Source organism: Cucurbita moschata, unplaced genomic scaffold, assembly GCF_002738365.1.
Source record: "Cucurbita moschata cultivar Rifu unplaced genomic scaffold, Cmos_1.0 Cmo_Scf00010, whole genome shotgun sequence".
NCBI lineage: Eukaryota > Viridiplantae > Streptophyta > Magnoliopsida > Cucurbitales > Cucurbitaceae > Cucurbita > Cucurbita moschata.
The window spans coordinates 1978068-1996912 of NW_019268526.1; the positions used below are offsets into that span (position 1 = coordinate 1978068).

General features: G+C 35.7%; 3 protein-coding genes across 5 annotated transcripts in view; 1 reads left to right on the forward strand and 2 right to left on the reverse strand.

Moving 5' to 3' along the window:
* The window catches only part of LOC111448969 (putative ER lumen protein-retaining receptor C28H8.4), a 3154-nt gene extending 2320 nt beyond the window's left edge, over window positions 1–834 (reverse strand). For both annotated transcript variants that reach the window (XM_023088784.1, XM_023088782.1), the window contains exon 1: window positions 489–834. In XM_023088784.1, the coding sequence (XP_022944552.1) occupies window positions 489–711 (223 nt within the window). In that variant the 5' untranslated portion in view covers window positions 712–834. The remainder of the gene's footprint in view (window positions 1–488) is intronic.
* A 4333-nt stretch (window positions 835–5167) lies between these two features.
* On the reverse strand, window positions 5168–9240 carry LOC111448968 (triosephosphate isomerase, chloroplastic-like). The gene is made up of 9 exons (XM_023088781.1): window positions 8967–9240; window positions 8348–8374; window positions 7551–7620; window positions 6960–7083; window positions 6329–6413; window positions 6102–6234; window positions 5815–5988; window positions 5571–5653; window positions 5168–5452 (listed from the first exon to the last, which is right to left on the reverse strand). Exons 1-9 carry the CDS (start codon window positions 9132–9134, stop codon window positions 5396–5398), a joined length of 921 nt encoding a protein of 306 aa, XP_022944549.1. The 5' UTR covers window positions 9135–9240; the 3' UTR covers window positions 5168–5395.
* A 3932-nt stretch (window positions 9241–13172) lies between these two features.
* LOC111448966 (protein XAP5 CIRCADIAN TIMEKEEPER) lies at window positions 13173–17772 on the forward strand. Of its 2 annotated transcripts, none has more exons than XM_023088780.1 (12): window positions 13173–13444; window positions 13690–13755; window positions 13862–13926; window positions 14009–14118; window positions 14346–14415; window positions 14511–14587; window positions 14682–14743; window positions 14877–15008; window positions 15093–15146; window positions 16002–16067; window positions 17165–17239; window positions 17343–17772. In XM_023088780.1, the coding sequence occupies exons 1-12, from the start codon at window positions 13274–13276 to the stop codon at window positions 17391–17393; spliced, it is 999 nt and encodes a 332-aa protein (XP_022944548.1). In that variant the 5' UTR covers window positions 13173–13273; the 3' UTR covers window positions 17394–17772. The 2 variants fall into 2 exon arrangements, with proteins under 2 accessions (XP_022944548.1, XP_022944547.1); XM_023088779.1 differs by having other exon boundaries at window positions 13174–13444; window positions 14343–14415.
* The last annotated feature ends 1073 nt before the right edge of the window (window positions 17773–18845 follow it).

Consider the following 18845-nt stretch of genomic DNA (forward strand, 5'->3'; position numbering starts at 1 on the left):
TATCAAAGTCTAGATTTTATAGAAAAATTTCAAGGACAAAACTGAAATAAATTTGCAAGTTATACACCATTGTAGAAAAATGAAACACAAATAGATGATGTAAAGACAAAAAAAAAAAAAAAAAAAAAAAAAAAAAAAAAAAAAAAAAAAAAAAAAAAACCAAATGGGGACTAAATTTCTGCGAGATTAGAACTTGTGCCTGAGAGTTCACACAATTACAATTACAATTACATCACTCTAAATTGAATTTATAAATTGCTGCCTGTGCAAACGAATCATATGAATGAAGGATTAGAGAACAGATAGACACCCTAACAAATCCCATGAAGGTTAATCTTTTAATTGGACAAAGGCATAAATTCCGAATCCATGATGATCCAAATTTCGACAAACAATTTCACGTATTAGTCATTTCGATGACAAATCATAAATTCATCTCCAGAAAATAATTAGCTAAGGGCATTTTACCACTAAAATTCAAGGATTACCAGCACATGTTCTCTCCTTCGTGAGCTTAAAGATGAGAACCAATATCCCAATGGAGTGCACTGCTTCGGCACCGACAAATAGATTATCGTGATCATGAACGATGAATCGAAGTACCATCAGAGCCACAATGCCAAGCACGACGGCCAAAAAGGCCTTCACCTTCGGCGGCTGTCGCTGGACCCATACCGACACGATGTGGATCGGATTTCTTGCCGGCCTCATGAGATGATTGACCGAAGGCGGCGGCGGGTTGATCTTCCGGTGAAGTTTAGGTTTTTGCGTCGTCCAACCGACGAAGGGATCTACAGGTGAACCGCGGACGATGAACTTTGACGCTTCCAGCTCTTTGAGATTTGAGGGGAAAAAACAATTGCGAATAGGTGTTGGCCAAATCGGGTTATCGGGTCGGTTCAGCAAAGCATTTGATCCATTAAGTTCGACCCCTTTTTTTTTTCTTTTTTCTTTTTTTAGATCTGCAAATATACCAAAATTTTTATTTTGATTCCTATTTTTCGAATTATATATTTAATATACTTTATATTTTATATATTAATTTTGTATTTTGATAACCAACATATGAATAATATAACTAATATACTCAACTTTGTATAAAATTTATTTCGAACAATTGCACATAAATTATTAATAACAATTAAATTAAAAAAATTTATAATCCATAATAAAAAAATATTCATTTAACTAATAATAATGTAAAAATTAATGGATTAATGTTGATTTGGTTTGGTTTATAAAAATTTTAAATCTATTCTATTTGGGTTTTTTTAGCCTTAAAAAATTAGGTTTATTTTATTAGGGGAAGGTTTTTATATCCTTATAAATTGTGATTTGTTCTCCTCCCCAACAAATGTGGGACATCACCACCCCCCTTTGGGACCCAGCGTTCTTACTAGCACACTGCCTCGTGTCTACCCGCCTTCGAGGAACAGTGAGAAGGCTGCGTCCTTACTGGCACACCGCCTCGTGTCCTTCCTCGTGTCTACCCACCTTCAGGAAACAGCGAGAAGGTGACGCTGGCACTTTTTCCTTTCTCCAATCGATGTGGGACCACTCCCAAATCCACCCCCCTTTGGGGCCCAGCGTCCTTACGGACACACTGTCTCGTGTCTACCCGCCTTCGGGAAACAGTGAGAAGGTGCCACCGCCTCGTGTCTACCCGCCTTCGAGGAACAGCGAGAAGGCTGGCATATCGTCCGATGTCTGGCTCTGGTACCATTTGTAACGACCCAGATCCACCGCTAGCAGATATTGTCCTCTTTGGTCTTTCACTTTCGGACTTTCCCTCAAGGCTTTAAAACACGTCTACTAGGGGAAGATTTCCACACCCTTATAAATGGTGGTTTGTTCTTCTCCCCAACCCATGTGGGACATCACATAATCATTATTAAATTTTAGATAATGTAAATTTAATTACTTTTAAATTTTGCTTAATAAAGTAAACTTCCAATAAATAATCTTCTTAACAAATTATTATTCATTTATCGTTTATTTATGTGAAACAAAAACAATATTTTTATATGTATAATTTTGACCGAAATTATATATAAACAAAATAAAAAAAGAATTAAAATTGCAAATTTAATCATTTTTTTTTAAATTTATGGATCTGCTATGTTAAAAATTAAAACCTTGAAAATAACATTTTTATTTATATTGAATAGATTAATTAATTAAAAAAAACTTTAATTTATGGGACAAAAGTGAAAGGTCATAAGAAATAAACGATTAATTTTATTATTTAACCTTAAAATAGGAAATTTAATAATTAAAAAATAAAATACGACCTAATGATATAATATTATTATTTTAAGTATAATTATTTTTTAAATAAATTAATAAATAAATAAACCAATAAATTAGCAAATGAGAATAGCCGACGCAATTCATTCCATTAGGCGTCCATTCACGCCATCACTCTCCACTATAAATGTTCGTTAGCGCTCTCTCTCTCTCTCTTTGAGTCTCTGTCTTCTTCCATTTTCAGACCTTCAATCTCCTCTGTAAATCGCCATTGTTGACGGTACGAAGGTCGTGAAATGACTTATTGCTATGGCTGTAAACCTCGCCCTTCCGGTCCACTCCCCGGACCTGTCCTTCTGCTTCTCGCCGTAGTCTTCATCTTGATCGGATTGTCCTCTCTGTTCCCCTCCGAACCAATCGATTTCTCGGAATTCCAAATCAATTGGCCTCTTCTTGCCGTTCCGATTATTTTACTCGTTCTTGTTCGCTGTTTGTCGACCGTGGATTCTTCATCCAGGTACTATGCCTGCCCTTGCAATCGCGGCTGGAAGATGCAGTGTCGGTGCGGCCGTGGCGCGTGGTAAGTGGTAAATTAATTTAATTAAAAATGCGTTTCATCATACTTGTCGTTGTCGAGTAAATTATAGGTCGGTTTTTATGTGATACCTGTTTTTTGTTGTGGAAGAGAATGAGATTGTGATATGAATGATCGTGTTAAAGGAATATGATCGATTGATGTGGTCTGGATTGAAGGTGTATATGATATGATGATGTGTTTCTTCTTAGATGACATGTGAAGCGGAAAGTTTAATTTAGTTGTTTGCTCAATTCATCTCTGTTTGGGTGATTTATTCCTAACCTTGATATTTCTGGATTTTAATCATTTGAATTTCTATATGTTTCATCAACTCTTGACATTGATTTTTTTTGGATCTTAATCTGTTCTTTTTACAGTAACAATCGAATTTCAAGATAATTCATTCACTCTCGACATTGAATTTTATGGATTTTAATCTGATTTTGACAACTACAGTCGAATTTCTAGATGATCCATCAACTCTTGACCTTGATCTTTTTGGATTTAATCTGGTTTTAACAAATAATAGTAAACAATAGATGATATAACTTATAAATTTAGTCAGTGAATTTGATAGATGTTATGCTAATAAACTTTAGAACTTTGAATTGTATTTCTATTCATTAATACGTTGTATTTTAAAGTACATACTAATAGCTTGACCATGTTCGATACTGTTCCAACCTAATATTATCTTTAATACTATTTACAATACCGATTGAATTCAACCACATTTAAACAGTAGGGGAAAAAATTAGGCTCAGTAGGATTTATGTCCTTAGTTTAAAAACTTTATTGATAGTTTTTTTTTTTTTTTTTTTTCTAATGAAAAGTTGACACAAAAATTAACAGAAAATCAATAATAAGTACTTTAATAGTGTTGGTTTTTTCATATCAAATATTTTATTCGGGTGTCATTAAGTTCAGTTAAATTATAATTATTAAAAATAAATTGATGTAAAACATTTATATAGATGTCAAAAGCTTCCATTCGAACAATATATATAATATATTTAATGTCTTTGATAATTATAGCTTTAAGAAATAAGGGAAGGATGAACTAAACTTGAAATTGAAGGTATTGGTAATGAGTCAATTCAGTCACATTCAACCAAAATAAAAAAAGTTGGTATGAGAAAAAGAAAATAAAATTGAAAAAAGGTGGGTGGTGGATGGAACCAATTAGCATGATAATAATGGATATGTTGGTAACGTTTGAGTGGTTCCTACAAAGTTTCATTCCCATTAATGCACCACCGGCAACGCCAATTATCAAATTTTTTTTAAAATAAAAATAATAGTTTTCTTTTCCTTAGACTTCAAAAATTATTCATATAAATATTTGAAAGAAAAAAAAAATCAATTTATTTTCGGTTTAATTATACAATTATTAGTTTTTCTCGTGTGGGTTTAGGATTTTAATTCTATAAAAAAGGTCTAAATTGATTTTTTTTTCCCCTAATAATTTCATCAATAATTATTTGGAAAATAAAGAATGAAGAAACAAAACATTAATAAACTCTAGAAAGTTGCCGTTACATACGTACCATAGATTGGACCTGCAAATCCTGATTATTATTCATAGTTCAAACAGCTTTCAATGGAACGAGGGCCGGAAGTAAAGCAAAACTAGAATGAGAGAAACTAAAATGGTAATGGTCAATGGTGAGGCACCTCGTCGAGGCGACCCGGTTGCCGATCGCCAAGATCGGAGGTTGATCAGCCCACACATGGAATATGAAGACATGAAGAAAATCACCAAGATGGGCAACAAGAAAAGAAGCAGCTGGAAATTGGAAGCTGACCTGTGCATTTGAGTGTCGTAGCCTGTGGTGGACTGAGAAAACCAAAGCAAGACAATGACAATGCCAAAAATGGTGAGCAATTGAGGTGGTGGAGAAGAAACAGAGCCGCCTAGGGTTTGGCCTGTCCATTCCTGTTTCCACTCTGGACCCCTTCTCTTTGGTTCTAACCACTCCATCTCTCTCTCTCTCTCTCTCTCTCTCTCTTCCTTTCTCTCACTTGAAAATTCTACACTACCATGAAAGACATACAGAGGGAGACCAGATTGGCTTGTGTTGGTTTTGGGATATATCCTTTGAGTGCTGCCTCAGCTAAGGTAACATGGGCTGTTGACTGATGCCTATTGGACACTCAAGTTCTTGATGCCAAATTTATATTCCTAATAAGTAATAAGATCCTAGCATCTTATTAGCTATCTCAAGTTTCCATCAAATCTGGAACTCATGGAACGATCAGAACATATATAAAAAATGAAAAACAGGAACATTACCAAACAAGATACCAATTTGTAACTTCTATTGAAGAAATCTAGATGTTATGAAAGTTCAAAAATCGAGAATGGCATCTAGAACTCTTATTAAGCGAATAAATTCTGGATCCAATCATTTATGTGGTCAAGTATTCTATAGCAAAGTAATAAAACAGAAGGATATTATTTTCTTGCCATCATTGAAGAAGGCCCTGAACAAAACCCCAAGGAGTGTTGCTAGGAATACAAAACATGTCACCTTTCCTCTTGTGCTTGACACCAGGAACTCGGAAAAAATTTCAAGCAGCGACTTTCTTGGCGGTAACGGAATTAACGATTGTTCCAAATTCAGGACCCTGCAATTGCAACATGAAACAGATTTGAGATGGGACTTTGAGTATGGTTCGCCAAACTTTTTCTTCTATGGTTTGACAGAAACGTTAGAAAAACATAAGGGGAGAGGAAGAAATGCACCTTCAACGAAGCGCCTCCCACTAGAAATCCATCTATGTCCTCTTTTTTAGCAAGCTCAGCACAATTACCTCCATTCACAGATCCTAACAATAATAATATCATTCCTTAGACACGTGACCCAGTCTGATTGTTATTCACAGTGGCAGTCTTACGAAACATGGACTTGTCGATAAAGGTTCAGGCAAGCAAACTTATTTCTACAGCGGCTGAAAGTTGACAGTAGAACAATGAAAGTGGCAGTTACCTCCATAAATAATCCGTGTTTTAGAAGCCACTTCTGGTGATACATTCTTCTTAAGCCAATCGCGAACTGCTGCATGCACTTCCTGTGCTTGCTCGGGAGTAGCCACTTTGCCAGTCCCAATGGCCCATACTGGCTCATATGCGATAACGATACCATCCCAACTTGAAACAGCATCTGCAGTGAACGGGAATTACTAAAGTTACAGAGAGTTCCGCAGTTTTCTGTTCTCAGATAAGTGATTATAAGATTATCGTGAAAGTGAAATAAGGAATGGGCCAGCAACTTGCCTGCATAGGCTTTCAATTGTTGAAAGCAAACATCGAAAGTTTTCCCAGCTTCCCTTTCCTCTAGTAATTCCCCGATGCAAGCTATTACTCCAAGACCCTCGCTCAAGGCATAGGCAGCCTTCTTTCCTATAAACTATAGTTGACAAAACATCAGTCAGCGTTGGAGAGAAGCAGCCTGAACACTAATTTCTTGGAAACCACTCAAAGCTCAATGTCAAAGCATTCACCTGGTCATCTTCACCAATGACATGTCTCCGTTCAGAGTGCCCAAGGATAACCCACTTGCAGCCTATATCTTTCAATTGTTCAACGCTGCAGTACATACAAATTAATTTATAAATGATAAGATCTGAGTATATATTTGTGACCGGAATAACCCTAAACACACATGACACACCATGCAAGATCCCCAATATGAGTTCCAAAAATAAAAAGAAGAATGCAAGTTTAGTAGACATCTTACCTCAAAAAGGCAAAAAGTTTTTAAAAAAATGAAATTTGAAAAGTTTAAGCTAGGGCAGTTTACAAAATCAAAATCTCTTAGGTTAAAATTTGAAAAGTTTACAGAACATTACGACTAAAATCAGTTCAAGATTCTAAGTATCGTCAGATTGAACATTAGTATTCTTGTGTTGAACATTATCATCATCTCATTTGCAAATCATAAAACAAGAAGACTTGAGCTGTCACCCTTATCAAATGGTGTACAATTGAGAGTTTGCATGCACCAAAATGAATTTTTTAGAGAACTTTATGTTTAGAATAAAATTTCTACAGCAATAATAGTTAAATTAAGATAAATAAATTTTTAAGGGTTCTCGAAAACTAAAATGTCTCATCAAGGGCATTGCAGATAACCTGATTTCTCCTGTAAAAGCGCCACCCTTGCTCACCCATGAGTTTTGGGCAGAAATCTCAATCCTAGGTGCCAATGAGCTCCTCACCTGATCAATGTACAGAAATGGAGGTGCTACAACAACATCTGCATTCCTCCCAACATATCCAAATTTCTTTTTTTCAGAAGAATGAACTTGAAGAGTAGAATAAGAATGCGAAGAGAACAAGAATTATGGAGAAAACCCAGCTTTCAATATGGAGAGAAAGACTATCAGAATTTAGAACAAAAATGTCATTCATCCTCATCGATAACTCAGGTGTATTAATAATTTGATACCAACCTACTATAAAATTGAAAGAGATCTTAGAATAAGTATTAATAATAATAATTAAAAAAAAAAGGTGGAAAACACTTCATGTAATAAAATCAGAAACAAGCCCATATGAAATGCAACCTTTGTTTTCTTTTAGCAAGAATTTCATACATTGATTTGCAAAGTGAATACAAGAGGGGGGAAACGTATTCTCAAACCTAACTTTTGTTTTTTAAATGAAAGAACACATACATTAAAAGGTGATAACAGGCATCCTCCAACATCAAACGTAACTTACCAACATCATCCTCCAACTTTACATTGTTCAAATCTGAGACAAGCTTGGTTATTGATTCCTTTGTACCATTCTGGGAATTAAATTAAACAGGGTAAGAATCCATATATGTCAGTCACAAATTCAAAATAATTAATTTCTTTATTTACTAAGTAAGGAGGATGGGAAATATTAGTAGCTCAATCATCTTGGACGACAGTCAAGCCATACCAGCAGGCAGATAAGTGTCTTCATTTTGGGTACTACAATGTGTCCAGTACACTTCTAAGAGCTTAAAAATCGTAAACAACAAAGGATTCCTGATCTCCTAAGCTTCTAAAACTACAATCAAAATAATTTAAAAGTGGTATCTTATATAGAAGTGGCAGCGGAACCTTTGTGTGCTCTCCAGGTTTGAACTTAAACCCTTTTTGCCTATGAAAATGAAGTTATAAAGACAAACAAGAATATGGTATATTTTTTCTAGGCTTCTTCCATTTCAAATGATTTGCACATGCTTCAGTAACAATTAATAGTAGACATTAACGATGGTACTAGAAAAATAAATGAAAATCAATTACATTCTCTTCTATGTTTGGCACAAGTTGCAACAGAAAAGTAAGTTCTAGAAAGATCGTGATAAGACGACTTGTGTTTCACATTAGTGAGATTATGGATAGAACAGAAACGTAGAATGATTCGAAGAGAAATCAAAGCATCCATTTGCAACAAACGTTCGAACTTTTTTCCTCGACATATATAACTATCGTCTATCCATCACATCCTTTAGCTATAAGATTATTGATAATGAAGATACTTACACATTTCCAGTTTCCACCAACGAAGAACTGCAAATACAACAAAGGGTGATAATAATCAGAACTTAGAAAATATGGAAATGAGAGAATATTGAATACCGATTTTTCTAAACTAGTATTAATAAATTAATAAAACCCGTAAAAACCATGGCCTTGTTAATTCAAGGATTGGGTAAATAACAATTTGAAGAAAAAGAATCATTAAAGCTGTGGCAATAAGTATAATCCACAGTACTAAAAATTGCGGGAGGGCTTGGGAGACATGAAATATGGAACCGAAAAGTTGCGAGTAACAATTAAATCTTGAACGAATCCTAATCACAATTCACAAGTATGATCTACAAAAAAGCTGGACAAATTGATAGCTTAAACAGATTTGTACTTAGGAGTCATCGCCTATTCCAAATTGACCAACGGCTACGAACAAGAAAAATAGGCAAAGAAACTCCTTATTCCACATCCGACGCATTCTCTTTCCCTACTGTTAAGACACAGTTACGAACGCGAGACGCTAGCCGCTAGGTTAAGAATGATGATCGACACACTAATCAAAAAGTTCTTCAAGTAGCGGAAACGATTCCAGCGCAAATCAATAACAAACTAACGAAAAACGGAGAAATACCTTGCCGGAACCGGCCATGGTGACAACACCACGGGGACCTTTCCGGGAGGATGCAAGGCGGATTTGTGAGTGGACGTTCTGAAACAGAGTCTGAGAAATGTCGGACTTGGAAGTGGACAATCTGATAGCTGAGAGCTGAGATGCGAGAGAAGTAGACACCACCGCCATGGCCGAGCTTAGGTATGGATTCGATCGGCTCTCCTCCGCCGCTAAAAGTGACTGAAGATGTTTTTGTTCAGTGCCCTCTGTGATGCTAGTTGTGGTTCACAATCAGGATTAGGTGAGTGAGTGCGAGTGCTAATACAGTGGATGTGGAGAGCGCGTGTTGTCACGCTCCAAATACCAACAGACAAACTTCTGTATATCAATTAATTTTTTTTTTAATTTTCTTTAAATATAGATTTTCTTAAAACTATGTTTAAAAATTTTCATTTATTTTCATTTATTTTCACAAACATCGTAAAATTTTTTTCCCCATTTTTATATATTTTTAAAAATTATAAATTTCAAAGTAAATAATTTTATGTATTTTTTAATTCATTTATACCAATAACATTTTTAAGGAATAATTTTTTATTTTTAATTTAATTTATATTAGAAAGGTAAACAAATTTAATAATATTTCATACGCAAAAATTTAGTTCATTTCTAACAATTATTTACAAAGACACGTATTGGTTCGGAACAGAGACAAAAAAATATAATTTTAACTTCATTTTAGTAACGAGATCAAACCTTTCATTCTCTATAGATTAAATGAATATCTTTAGTTATACTCGAGCTAAGATCTAAAAACGATGTGTCATCAATCGTTCGAACATTTTCATTTACTGTAAAGGATTTATCCGTAGGTGAATATATTAAGATATGATATTTGGATAATATATTTTAATAATTAGTTATGGAGTATATCTCCGTAATTCGTTAATATATTTTTTTTATTTTTTGAAATTGTTAGCAGTATATTTTATCTTATTTACAAGATTTAGTTAGATATATATTTTAAGTCATTCTTAGGTATTAGTTGATAGTTTGTATCATATTTAAATGTCGTAAACTTTCGATCATTTTTATTTCTCATTCTTAACCGGGTCCACCTCTGTTCTGCTTCACCCATGTCTTGTGAACAAGTTGAAACATGTCTAGATTTTCACATGCAACAGATAAAAAAGTAAGTAATTGATTTGGATGCTTTTCCACCTTTCATTCAGAACCTTCAAATTTCTGGACCATAGCAGCCATTAATGGCCTCTCCCCCCACCATCTCTTTCAGCCTTCAACTCGATTTCATTCTTTTCTCAGTACTGACAACGATGGAATGATTGTGCCCATTCGATCGAGCTCGAGAAAGACATGTCTTGGCCTCTTCGTTTAGCTTTTTTCGTCGGTTGGAGAGAGGAGGAACGGAGTATTTTCTATAAGAGTGTGGAAATCACTTCCTAGCAGATGCGTTTTAAGAACTTTGAGGGAAAACTCGAGAGGAAAAGCTAAAGAGGACAATATTTGCCAGTGGTGGACTTTGGTCGTTTACAAATAGTATCAGAGCCAGACTTTGAGCGATGTGTCAGCCAAGAGGTTGAATCTCGAAGGAGGGTGGACATGAGACGGTGTGCCAGCAAGGACGCTGGCCCCAAAGGAGGTGGATTGGGAGGTCCCACATCAATTGGAGAAGGGAACGAGTGTTAGCAAAGACGCTGGGCTCCGAAATGGATGAATTGTGAGATCTCACATCGTTTGGAGAGTGGAACGGAACATTGTTTGTAAATGTGTGGAAACCTCTCCCTAACATACATGTTTTAAAAACTTTGAGGAGAAGTTTGAAAAGGAGAGCACAAAAAGGATCGGGCAAGCCTAAAGAGGACAATATCTGCTGATGGTGGACTTGGGTTGTTACGAATTGTATCAGATCTAGGCACCGGACTATGTGCGAACGAGGAGGCTAAGTTTCGAAGAGATGGACACGTGGCGGTGTGTCAGCAAAGATGCTAAGCTCCAAATCGATAGAAGAGATTCAATTGGAGAAGAGATTCAACTGAATGAACCCACCATCGTTAGAACGCTTTAGCTAATTTCTGTGTCGGATTTTTACAATAAAACAACAAGTTCATCGCTAACAAATATTGTGTTTTTTGGATTTTCTCTTTCGGGCTTTCCCTCAACGTTTTTGAAACATGTCTATTAGGAGAGGATTTCACACCCTTATAAAAAATGCTTCATTCTACTCTCCAACCGAGTTGGGATCTCATAATCCACCCCTGTTCAGAGTCCAGCGTCCTCGCTAGCACTCATTGCCCCTTTCCAATCGACATGGGATCTCACAATCCACTCACCTTCAGGGCCTAGTGTCCCCATTGGCACACCGCCCGATGTTTGGCTCTAATACCATTTGTAACTGCCCAAGCCCACCGCCAACCGATATTGTCCTCTTTGGACTTTTCCTTTCAAACTCCTCCTCAAGGTTTTTAACACGTTTCTGCTAGAGAGAGGTTTTCACACCCTTATAAAGAATATTTTGTTCTCCTCCCCAACTAATGTAAGATCTCACAATCCACCCCTCTTTTGAGCCAATGTCCTTGCTGTCACTCGTTCCCCTCTCTAATAGATGTGGGATCTCACAATCCACCTCCCTTCGGGGCCCAGCGTCCTCGCTAGCACTTCGCCCGGTGTCTGACTCTGACACCATTTGTAACGATCCAAGTCCACCGCCAGCAGATATTGTCCTCTTTAAGCTTTTTCTTCCGAGCTTCCCCCGTCAAGATTTTATTACGCGTTTGTTAAGGAGAGGTTTCCACACCCTCGTAAGAAATGTTTTCATCTCTCTCCAATCAATGTGAGATCTCATAATCCACTCCATTTGAGGCCCAGCGTCCTCGCTGACACACTGCCCACCGACGGTCTTTTATACCATTTGTAATAGCTTAAGCCCAATGCTAACAGATATTGTCCGTTTTGGCCTATTACGTATCGCCGTCAGCCTCACGATTTTAAAATGCATCTGTTAATGAGAGATTTTCACACCCTTCTAAATAATGATTAGTTCCCCTCTCCAACCGAGATAGGATCTCACCGTCTGTTAGAAGGAAAAAAAAAAGTGTTCTTAAACTAAGAATTACTAAGTTGTCTGTATGAGCGTTGAAGATTAATGAAAATAATAGTTCCACATCAAGAGGAAGATCATGGATTTATAAGTAAGTAAAACTATCTCCATCGGTACAAGGTCTCTTGAGAAAACTAAAAGTAAAACCACTAGAGCTTATGTCAAAGTAATAACATCAACCGTGGGCTAGCGGTTTGACGATGTCTCTGTAGTTCATTCAGAATTCGGATCATCTTCGATGTGTGATAGTCTGTTGATAAGGTGTCACGCAGTGAGATGACGTTGACGCTTCATGAAACTTCAGCTCTATGACGTGTAATATATTTATAATCGATTAATTTTATATTTTCCGGCGCATATCTTTCATGCTCGTGATGTCACATTCATGTCGTACAAAACTTGTTGTCTGTGGTCGAATGCCTATTTCAAACTATTTTTATGCGTGTTCATTGTCATTTATATTTTTATTATTATTATCTTATATCGGTATGATTTTTTTTGCCAAAATCATGTCTATGTCTAACTAAATCGTCTCAAAATGTACCATAAGAAGAGATGCTATTAGCCGTAAATTTTTTATATTGAAGTTATATGCCATCAATGCAATTGTTATTGTTTGGTTGTATAAACGACTATCTATATTTAATCGGCTGATTTATTTACTGCACAATCACATTGCAAATCGAACATAGGATATATTATGCATGCCCGAGGAGCAAAGGAATTGTAGGACATCTATGCATCGACCATGTGCCCAACGAATTATAGTTAGAGATGACAATTTTACGCGCAGCTAGAGACCCTCTAAACTGGGAAGAGATTTCAGTTTAAATAATAATGAGAAAGTGGAGAACAGACCAGAATATACTCACCACCTCGCTTAACATAAATATATTTTAACAGTTTATTTTTATATAAATACAGTTGTAATATTAAATTTTAATAATAAAAAATTTAAAATAATAATTATTTTTATTGAAAATATATATATATATATATATATATATATATATATATATATATAATTTCCTTTTTCTATTTTTTTTTTTCTGTACTTCGCCAATTTAGCGAAATATGTAGAAGGCAACGTCATAAACTCGTAGGGTATTTAACCCCAAGTGCCATCTCCGATCAAGTCCGAAAGGCGGCAATTAGGTAGGAGGTGTAACGCAGGCCACACCGGCCACGACGGTAGGTAGGTCGGGAAAAAATGTCGGGCATGGGAGATGGGTACGTGGGCACTGCCCAAGACGCCGTCAGGATTCGCAGACTCGAGAAGCAAAGAGAAGCCGAGCGCCGGAAAATCCAGGAGCTGAAGGCCAAGACTGCCTCCGCCAAAGGACAGCCCGGTCTCCTTCAATTTGGCTCCAGTACCTCCGAGGTTCTTTTTCGATTTCCATCTTTAGGGCTACTTTCAACATTAGGATTTGTTTCAGAACTATCTCTAGTTCTTTAGTCTGTGGACCTGCAGTTAGGTTTTTTGAGGATTGGCGAGCGGAAACATAAGGAACCGAAGTATAGTTTTTCGATTTTTGAATCCACTATACATCTATTTGAATTTGAACATCGCACAATCTCGGTTAGAAAGCTTGTCTGGAATTTTGATTGTTGTTCTTGGTATTTCAGATACTCGAGACAGCGTTCAAGAAGGAAACTGTTGGTCTGGTGACGAGAGAAGAGTATGTTGAGAAGGTAAAGTTAGAAAATATGATACAAGAACTTTTCCTTATACCGCTAACAGAAGCATATGACGCGTAATAAAGTTATAAACCGTTTGTTCTTGTTGATATAACTGTAGAGAGTGAATATTCGAAACAAAATTGAAGAGGAGGAGAAGGAGAAACTTCAAAAGCTACAACAAGAGTAAGTTGTTCTGTCTCTTGTTCATCTTCTATTGGACAAATTTCGGCCGCCTTCCATTCATTGGTTTTTTCTCTGTTTTCAGGGAAGAGGAACTCCAATTGCAGAAGCGGAGGAAAAGGAAAATAAGGGGGAATTCACGACTGTCGTTTTCTGATGATTTCGAGAACGGAAGTGATGAGGATGACGATAATAGTAAGCGATTTTCTTGCTGAATCTGAAATAGTTGGTATTAGTGAACTTTTATTTACAATCAGCCGAGATCGATATACTTCATTCTAGTACGATGAGAATTCTGTGGTATACATTGTATTCCATTTTAGAATAATAGTTTGAAGGAAATTGAATTCTCATGTCAATGCTAAGATGTTACTAGCCATGTCCACTTAATAATCCAAACTTGTGCTTATGCATCATAGAAGAGCCAAGAAAGGTTGGGTGTGGCAAACTTGGGAAAGATCCTACAGTAGAGACTAGCTTTTTGCCTGATAGGTATGGCGTCTTTCATTCTCTCATCCTCCCTATATCTTTTACATCTTTTATGGGATTAACGTTTTAGCTTAGGGGGGTTGAGGATTCTATTACAGTGAGAGGGAAGCTGAGGAGCAAGCTGAGCGTGAAAGGCTGAAGAAACAGTGGCTTCGGGAGCAGGAACAAATTCGAAGTAATCTTATATTTGCCCGTGTATAGATTTTATGGTGGCATACTAGATAATTCGGTACCGAAAGAAATGACTAAATCTTTCCCTTGTATTGCAGATGAGCCTCTTGAAATCACTTACAGTTATTGGGATGGAGCTGGCCATAGGCGAGTCATTCAGGTTAATAATGATTATCTAACTTCGAACAATCCATTTTCTTCTTGCTTCCTGAACTCTACTTTTTAATGATTATCTAACTTCGAACAAATTCTCTATTGTTTTACTCTTTTAAATTCAACCTTGCATCATTCAGGCACGAAAAGGTGATACAATTGGAGAGTTTCTGAGGACTGTACAGCAGCAACTTGCCCCCGAGTTTCGGGAGATTAGGACTACCTCAGTAGAGAATTTGCTATATGTGAAAGAAGATCTTATAATTCCCCATGTAATATAATTTGGAATTTTTTTGGGATATTATTTTGGTTTTTTCCGCTTGGTGACTGTACTGAGTATTTATTGTATCGTGCAGCAACATAGCTTCTATGAGCTTATTGTGAACAAAGCTAGAGGCAAAAGTGGCCCGGTAAGCCTTCTATTTGTAATTTGAAAATTTAATTCCTTCTCCACTGAATGCATTAAGAGTTCACATTTTTCTATGTTCAGGTGTCTTCAAGATGTAATAACTTAAAACTTTGTTGTTTCATGTCTCTGATATAGATTTCAGGTTTAACGAAATTTAATACTCGTTATTGAAGATTAGGGTTTGGTGGGCTTGTTTTTTTGTGTACCCTTGTATCTTCTTTCTTATCTTTCAATAAAAACTTGGTTTCTCATTAGTATTTTTTTTTCGAACAGTTTTGTCAAGTTTTTATTTAGGGTATCTTTGATAACCATTTGGTTTTTGGTTTTTGGTTTTTGGTTTTTGAAAATTAAGGTTATAAACACTACTTTCACCCATGAGTTTATATGTTTGTTCATCTAAGAAAATAAGTTTTCGAAAAGTAAATAATTTGACTAGGAATTCAAGTGTTTCTGTAAGAAAGGTGAAAATCGTAATTGAAAATTTTGGAAGGAACAGGTACAAATTTCAAGAATAGAAAACGAAAAACCAAATTGTTAGTGAATGGGGCTTACTGTCACTTTTCTGTTTTCATGTACTTGCAATTGTGTTTATTTTTTATTTTTTTGTTATCAATTTTATGATGGGCTGAGAAATTTTGGCTTCTTGATAGTTAGCGGCTTTTAGAGTTTTTACGTTTGTTTATCTCATGCGAGCAAAAAACTGACTGACTTTTCACCTTGAGAGTGTATGTAACATGAGTGACATAAAAAAAAACAAAAACCCTGTTACATCTTGTACATGTCCGACACCATGTCAACTCTTGTCTTATTAAATTTGAGTGAACTTATTTTAGCATTTTGTTTCGATGTTGCTCAGCTTTTCCACTTTGACGTGCACGAGGATGTTCGGACAATTGCCGATGCAACAATAGAGAAGGATGAGGTATATTTTCAAATTGATTTTATATGCATGCGTCTTGTGATTGCTTGATATCGAAAGTTTAGTGAAGTCTGTGGAAACAGTGTATCTTTATATTCTTCAGTTAGTCGTGTGTACAAATTATTCGCCATGTTTAAACGCTTCAGCCCCTTGTTTTTGTTTTACAACGATGACAAATCTTGTGAGCTAATTACGGAATGATTTAGTTTGCTAATCCTTCTATCCCAGTGCACTTACTTCTACAATTTAGATGGTAGAGATCTCTTATATATCAATATTTCATTGTTTTGATGGAATATACCAGAAAAGAACAAAAAACTAGCGATTACAAAAGAAACTGGAAACAGAAGGCCCTTGTGTCTTATCAAATACAAAATATTATAAGCATTTGATACTATGGAGTTGCCATCTATGTTGTTTTTCTGCTCCTTTGCGAGGTTTGATCAAACCCGTGTTGCAACTTGAAAAAAGTGTGTCAAGAAGAGTGAACTTAAGTCCTAAAATTTCTTCTTCCTCCTCTTTCTTTCTTTCTTTCTTTCTTTTTTTTTTTTTTTGTGAGAAAGGAGGATGGTAATAATAGTAGTATTATCAAGAGCATAACTTGTAAGAGGCATATTCTTCTGTTCTGCATTAACATAAAATTTTAGGATTTGTACAAAACAGAAGAAGATGCCTCTTCACATGTGAGATCCTTTATCGGTTGGAGTGGAGAACGAAATATTTCTTATAAGGGTGTGGAAACCTCTTCCTAACAAGTATGTTTTAAAACTTTGAGAGGAAGTCCAGAAGGGGAAGCCTAAAGTGGACAATATCTACTAGTGGTGGGCTTAGACTATTACAAATGGTATCAGAGACAGACACTGGGTGGTGTGCTAATGAGGACGCTGGACCCAAGGGTGGTGGATTGTGAGATCCCATGTCGGTTGGAGAGGAGAACGAAATATTATTTATAAGGGTGTGGAAACCTCTATCTAACCTAAGTTGTTTAAAACTTCGAGGAAAGGAAAGTCCAAAGAGGACAATATTTGTTGTTACCTCACGAGTTAACTACTATTATCATTTTATAAATTCATCATTTGTATTATTTTGTTCTTGGACAGTCTCATGCTGGGAAAGTTGTTGAGAGGCACTGGTATGAGAAGAATAAGCACATCTTTCCTGCTTCAAGATGGGAGGTGAGCTATCTCTCTGGCTCTGCTCGTTTGCTTGATCGTGTGATTGTTCTCACAAACTTTAATCCCCTGACATACCGTTCCCTGCTTTACCTATTCGTTGCAGATCTATGATCCAACCAAGAAATGGGAGCGGTACACCATCCACGGAGACTAATTCAATGACATATATCAAAAGAAGTATGATTTATGCCTTGAATCCTCAGTTTTTCTTACTGCTGTCTTCTTATACACGCTGAGTATGTTAGAAATCTTGAAGGAATTTGAAGAAATTAACTGGCTGGCTAATGATGTGCATTGTGTTATTTAAGCATTTAGCCTGTGGGATTGAGATGTTCATATTGTTCAGCACTTTGGCTTCTGAAACTTGTTTAGGGTGGGTTGATCTTCCATTGATATTGATCAATTTGCTTCAACTAGACTTTTAGTGTACCATAGAGGTGAAATATTTTAAGTAATCTATTTGATCTCTCAGTACTTTTAAGGCTGTGTGTTTGGTTGATGTTTATTAGATGAGAATGGGCAATTTTAAAAAAGTGACCTATTTGTTTGGTCCACGTAGCAGGGTGGAGACGAAGACGTGAAGTATAATCTCGTCCTTGGCCCTCTTACGGGAATAAATGTTCTCTACTCCCTTCCCCATTTCTTGTCTAAACGGAGAATTTCCTCCACATTTAGGGCGGGTAATATGGATTTCTCCATTTGCTTTTGATTTTATATACAGTTTTATTTTGAATATAGTTAATTAATTAATTAACCCATGGATGTTAATTTAATAAAAACAATAATTGTTTATTGAAAGATTTACTGTATTATTTTTAAAAAATAAAAAGAATTATTAAATGAATGTGGTTATTTAGATGTATATTTAATCCTTTCTGATAATTGTATTAATTATTCAAAATTAAGTCTTAATTTGTTAAAATCATTAAAAAATTAACAATTAATTAATTAAAATTAACTAATATAATAAAATTGTTAGAAGTAAAATTGAACTTATATTTTTGATAGTTATGCAGTTGTCTTTCATTTTTTTTGACCTCCTTTCTTATTTTATTTATCTTAAACAAAAGTCCCAATCACATTACTTTTAAAAAATTAAAAAAAAACGCTCGTGCCTCTGGCTTTTCGCATGTACTCACTCATCTTTATTAGCTTCTTCTCCCTTCTTGAACTCGGTCTTGCTGCTTCGCTCCTACGACTGCCTCTCCAGCTGTTGCAAACATTGAGCGAGAACAGTAAGGGACACACAAACAGTGTTGGGATGAGATTCGCCAAGTTGGGACAACCGCAAATTAGAAATTGGGAGTCTGATTGGAACTCAATTAAAGTAGCATTCTCGGCAACAGCATAGAATATTTAAAATTCTTTGACAAGAGCAAGGACCGAGTTTTCTTTCTTTTTGGTCCCTAAGGCTGTGATTACATAAACTAGTTGGACGAATAATTTTGTTAATAATTTTATATAAGAAATTGATAATTTTATTTAGGAAATCAAATCCTAATTCAATTAAATTAATACATTACTTAGGTCGGAAATACATATGACTTTCTTAAACCTGAATATTGAGATTTTTACCAAAAAAAAAAAAAAAAAAAAAAAAAAAAAA

Excerpts from the sequence above, each read along its gene's own strand:
- LOC111448968 (XM_023088781.1), bottom strand. The coding sequence starts at position 9,134 with ATGGCGGTGGTGTCTACTTCTCTCGCATCTCAGCTCTCAGCTATCAGA. Across the intron at positions 7,621-8,347 it reads TTGGTGGAAACTGGAAATGT|AATGGTACAAAGGAATCAAT; the intron begins GTAAGTATCTTC and ends TTTAATTCCCAG. Across the intron at positions 5,654-5,814 it reads AACACGGATTATTTATGGAG|GATCTGTGAATGGAGGTAAT; the intron begins GTAACTGCCACT and ends TATTATTGTTAG.
- LOC111448966 (XM_023088779.1), top strand. The coding sequence starts at position 13,274 with ATGTCGGGCATGGGAGATGGGTACGTGGGCACTGCCCAAGACGCCGTC. Across the intron at positions 13,445-13,689 it reads TTGGCTCCAGTACCTCCGAG|ATACTCGAGACAGCGTTCAA; the intron begins GTTCTTTTTCGA and ends TTGGTATTTCAG. Across the intron at positions 16,068-17,164 it reads CAACAATAGAGAAGGATGAG|TCTCATGCTGGGAAAGTTGT; the intron begins GTATATTTTCAA and ends GTTCTTGGACAG.